A 2,348-nucleotide genomic window follows, 5' to 3' on the forward strand; every position below is an offset into this window, starting at 1 on the left:
CAGCTCTTACCTCTCTAATGATCTGCTTTTGCGCGGGCGAAGATAGCTGGTTGGCTCGTACAACCCCGAAGGCCCCGGCACGTCTGAAGTCCGGGATGGAAACGGGAAACCACGGTGCCATAGGAAAAAAAATCGACACAATGGCAGGGAGGCCGAGGATACGACAGTAAACGCCGGATTCAGCAACTCCAAATCAGGACCTCGGAAGAAACCTTCTAAGGGGAATAAGGATGGACCTACCACACTAGACTAGATCCTGGAGAGACCCTACCAGATAAATGGCATCCAGAAAAACTGGCCAACCGCACCAACCGTCACTGTTGGGTAATCAAACAGGCCGGTAAGCTCATGACCGAGGAACAGGAAAAAGACCCCCGCAGCAAAGACGGCGACGAGCCTCCCGGGCCGAACAATGGAGGCCAGAAGCAATTCCCTCCTGAGCTATAAATAGTAGACATGATCTATGTCACGCACATACCCAAGAAGGAGAGGAAGCGCGCACTTCAGGACATCTACGCTGTATTGCCGGTGACCCCGAAATTCAACCCATGGTCGGGGTACCCTATCACATTCGACCGCAGGGACCACCTGACCACTATCCGCCATGGAGGGTCAGCAACCCTGGTACTTGACCCCATTATTGATGGGTATCACCTTACTTGATTCCTTATGGACGGAGGTTAGCCAATCTGATTTACTCAGACATAGTGAAGAAAATGGGTATTGATCTGTCAAGGATCAAACCTAGCAACACCACCTTCAAGGGGGTAATCCCAGGTGTCGAGGCCCGCTGCTCGGGCACTGTAACTTTGGAAGTAGTGTTCGTCTCACCTGACTACTTCTGCAGCGAGGATTTGATCTTCCATATCGCCCCCTTCCACAACGGCTACCATGCGCTACTCGGCCGCATGACGTTTGCTCGTTTCAATGTCGTCCCCCACTATGCATACCTGAAGCTAAAGATGCCAGGACCCAAGGGTGTCATTACTTTTAATGGCAACACGGAGCGCTCACTCCGGACCGGGGAGCACACAGCAGCTCTGGCAGCCGAAGACCAACTCAGCAGCAAAGATCCGACCTATCAGCCCGCCACGAAGGCGTGAGAGGCACCAGACCCATAGAAACGAGCCTGGACTACTTCACGGTTCCCAGGACTCTCTGGCACTCACCCTAAATAGGGATACGCCCCCCACAGCCAGGCCTCTTTGGCCGCAAGGCACGTACCCCGCGTATATCATTTCGCCCTTAAAATCCCTTGGTCAGCTGTGGGGTTAAAACAGTTAAAAGGTCAAGTATTCGGTTCGTCCGGACTACGTCCTCTAATGACTTCGCACAACACCTGGCTGATTAGGCGTAAAGCTGATCCACCACGGCGACTTCTCAAGACCCTCTCTCAAGGGCCCGTTCGCCCATCGCCATCAACAAGGTCCACAGATCCCTCCCACAGAGCGAAGGCGCAGATGTGCAGCAGGGCGCGGCAGGGACATCAAACCCTTTATCGAGGCCATGTGTAAACCTTCCTTCTATTATATACATTTTTATAAAGCATCCCCCAAAGTTGCTTCGGCAGTTCGAATCGCACGGTTAGACATTACGAGCTTAGAGGGAATAAAAACCACTTAATAAATTTACTGCAGTCATTCACGTTGCATATACCTTTTTCCGCTCTTCGATGCCAAAGCATACCGTTTCGATGCATATTCCCTTTAGATGTGGCTAGCTAATAAACAGGGGGCTCGATTATAAAACCCACCCTACGCATCAATCCGGCACTTTTTCACTCTTCTTTTTAGTGTTTGGCGTCTCGGATATTGCGTTATATGCATCACTTCTGAATCTTGTCTTGGGTCAGTAGTTGGGTTGCCTGACTCCTGTGTTTTCCACCTTACGTTCAGCATGTTCGGCTAGGGGGTAAAGGGAGAACCGCTGCGATTGTACTTCCAGCTAGCCTGGTAAAGTACCTCAGCGAAGAAAGACGAAAACAGACTGCCATGATAATCGAGAACTGGTCGGCGGTGCGAAGACAGGTGTTAAACTAAAAATTGATGGAGGTTACGTCATGTTATACGAAGGGCTTGTCTTTACACAAACCAAGTGTTTATGGTATCTACCTTGGCTCGTACGAGCATCACGAACCACTGGGGGCTAGTCACTAGCCCCCGCAGTCAAACTCCTATGGCTAAGTGAAAGTTGTAAATCTGCATAGTCTGATTGCCTCGTTCCCCTCACGCATTATTGCCCTCGGGAACCGAGACGTCGACTAAGGGTCACAGTGCGGAGGCAGAAACACGTCTTGTAGCATCTACAAGTGGGTTCAAGCCGACGACTCGTAACTTTTAGATTAAAAC

At 50.9% G+C, this 2,348-nt stretch overlaps 1 protein-coding gene across 1 annotated transcript; it reads left to right on the forward strand.

Annotated features, from left to right (window-relative positions):
• The first annotated feature begins 716 nt into the window (after positions 1-716).
• Positions 717-1,103, forward strand: LOC141041059 (uncharacterized). The gene has a single exon (XM_073507171.1). It carries the CDS (start codon positions 717-719, stop codon positions 1,101-1,103), a length of 387 nt encoding a protein of 128 aa, XP_073363272.1.
• Positions 1,104-2,348: the final 1,245 nt, after the last annotated feature.

Source organism: Aegilops tauschii, chromosome 2 (genome assembly GCF_002575655.3).
Source record: "Aegilops tauschii subsp. strangulata cultivar AL8/78 chromosome 2, Aet v6.0, whole genome shotgun sequence".
NCBI lineage: Eukaryota > Viridiplantae > Streptophyta > Magnoliopsida > Poales > Poaceae > Aegilops > Aegilops tauschii.

Bases quoted from the DNA above. Each gene is read 5' to 3' on its own strand.
- LOC141041059 (XM_073507171.1), top strand. From the start codon at position 717: ATGGGTATTGATCTGTCAAGGATCAAACCTAGCAACACCACCTTCAAG.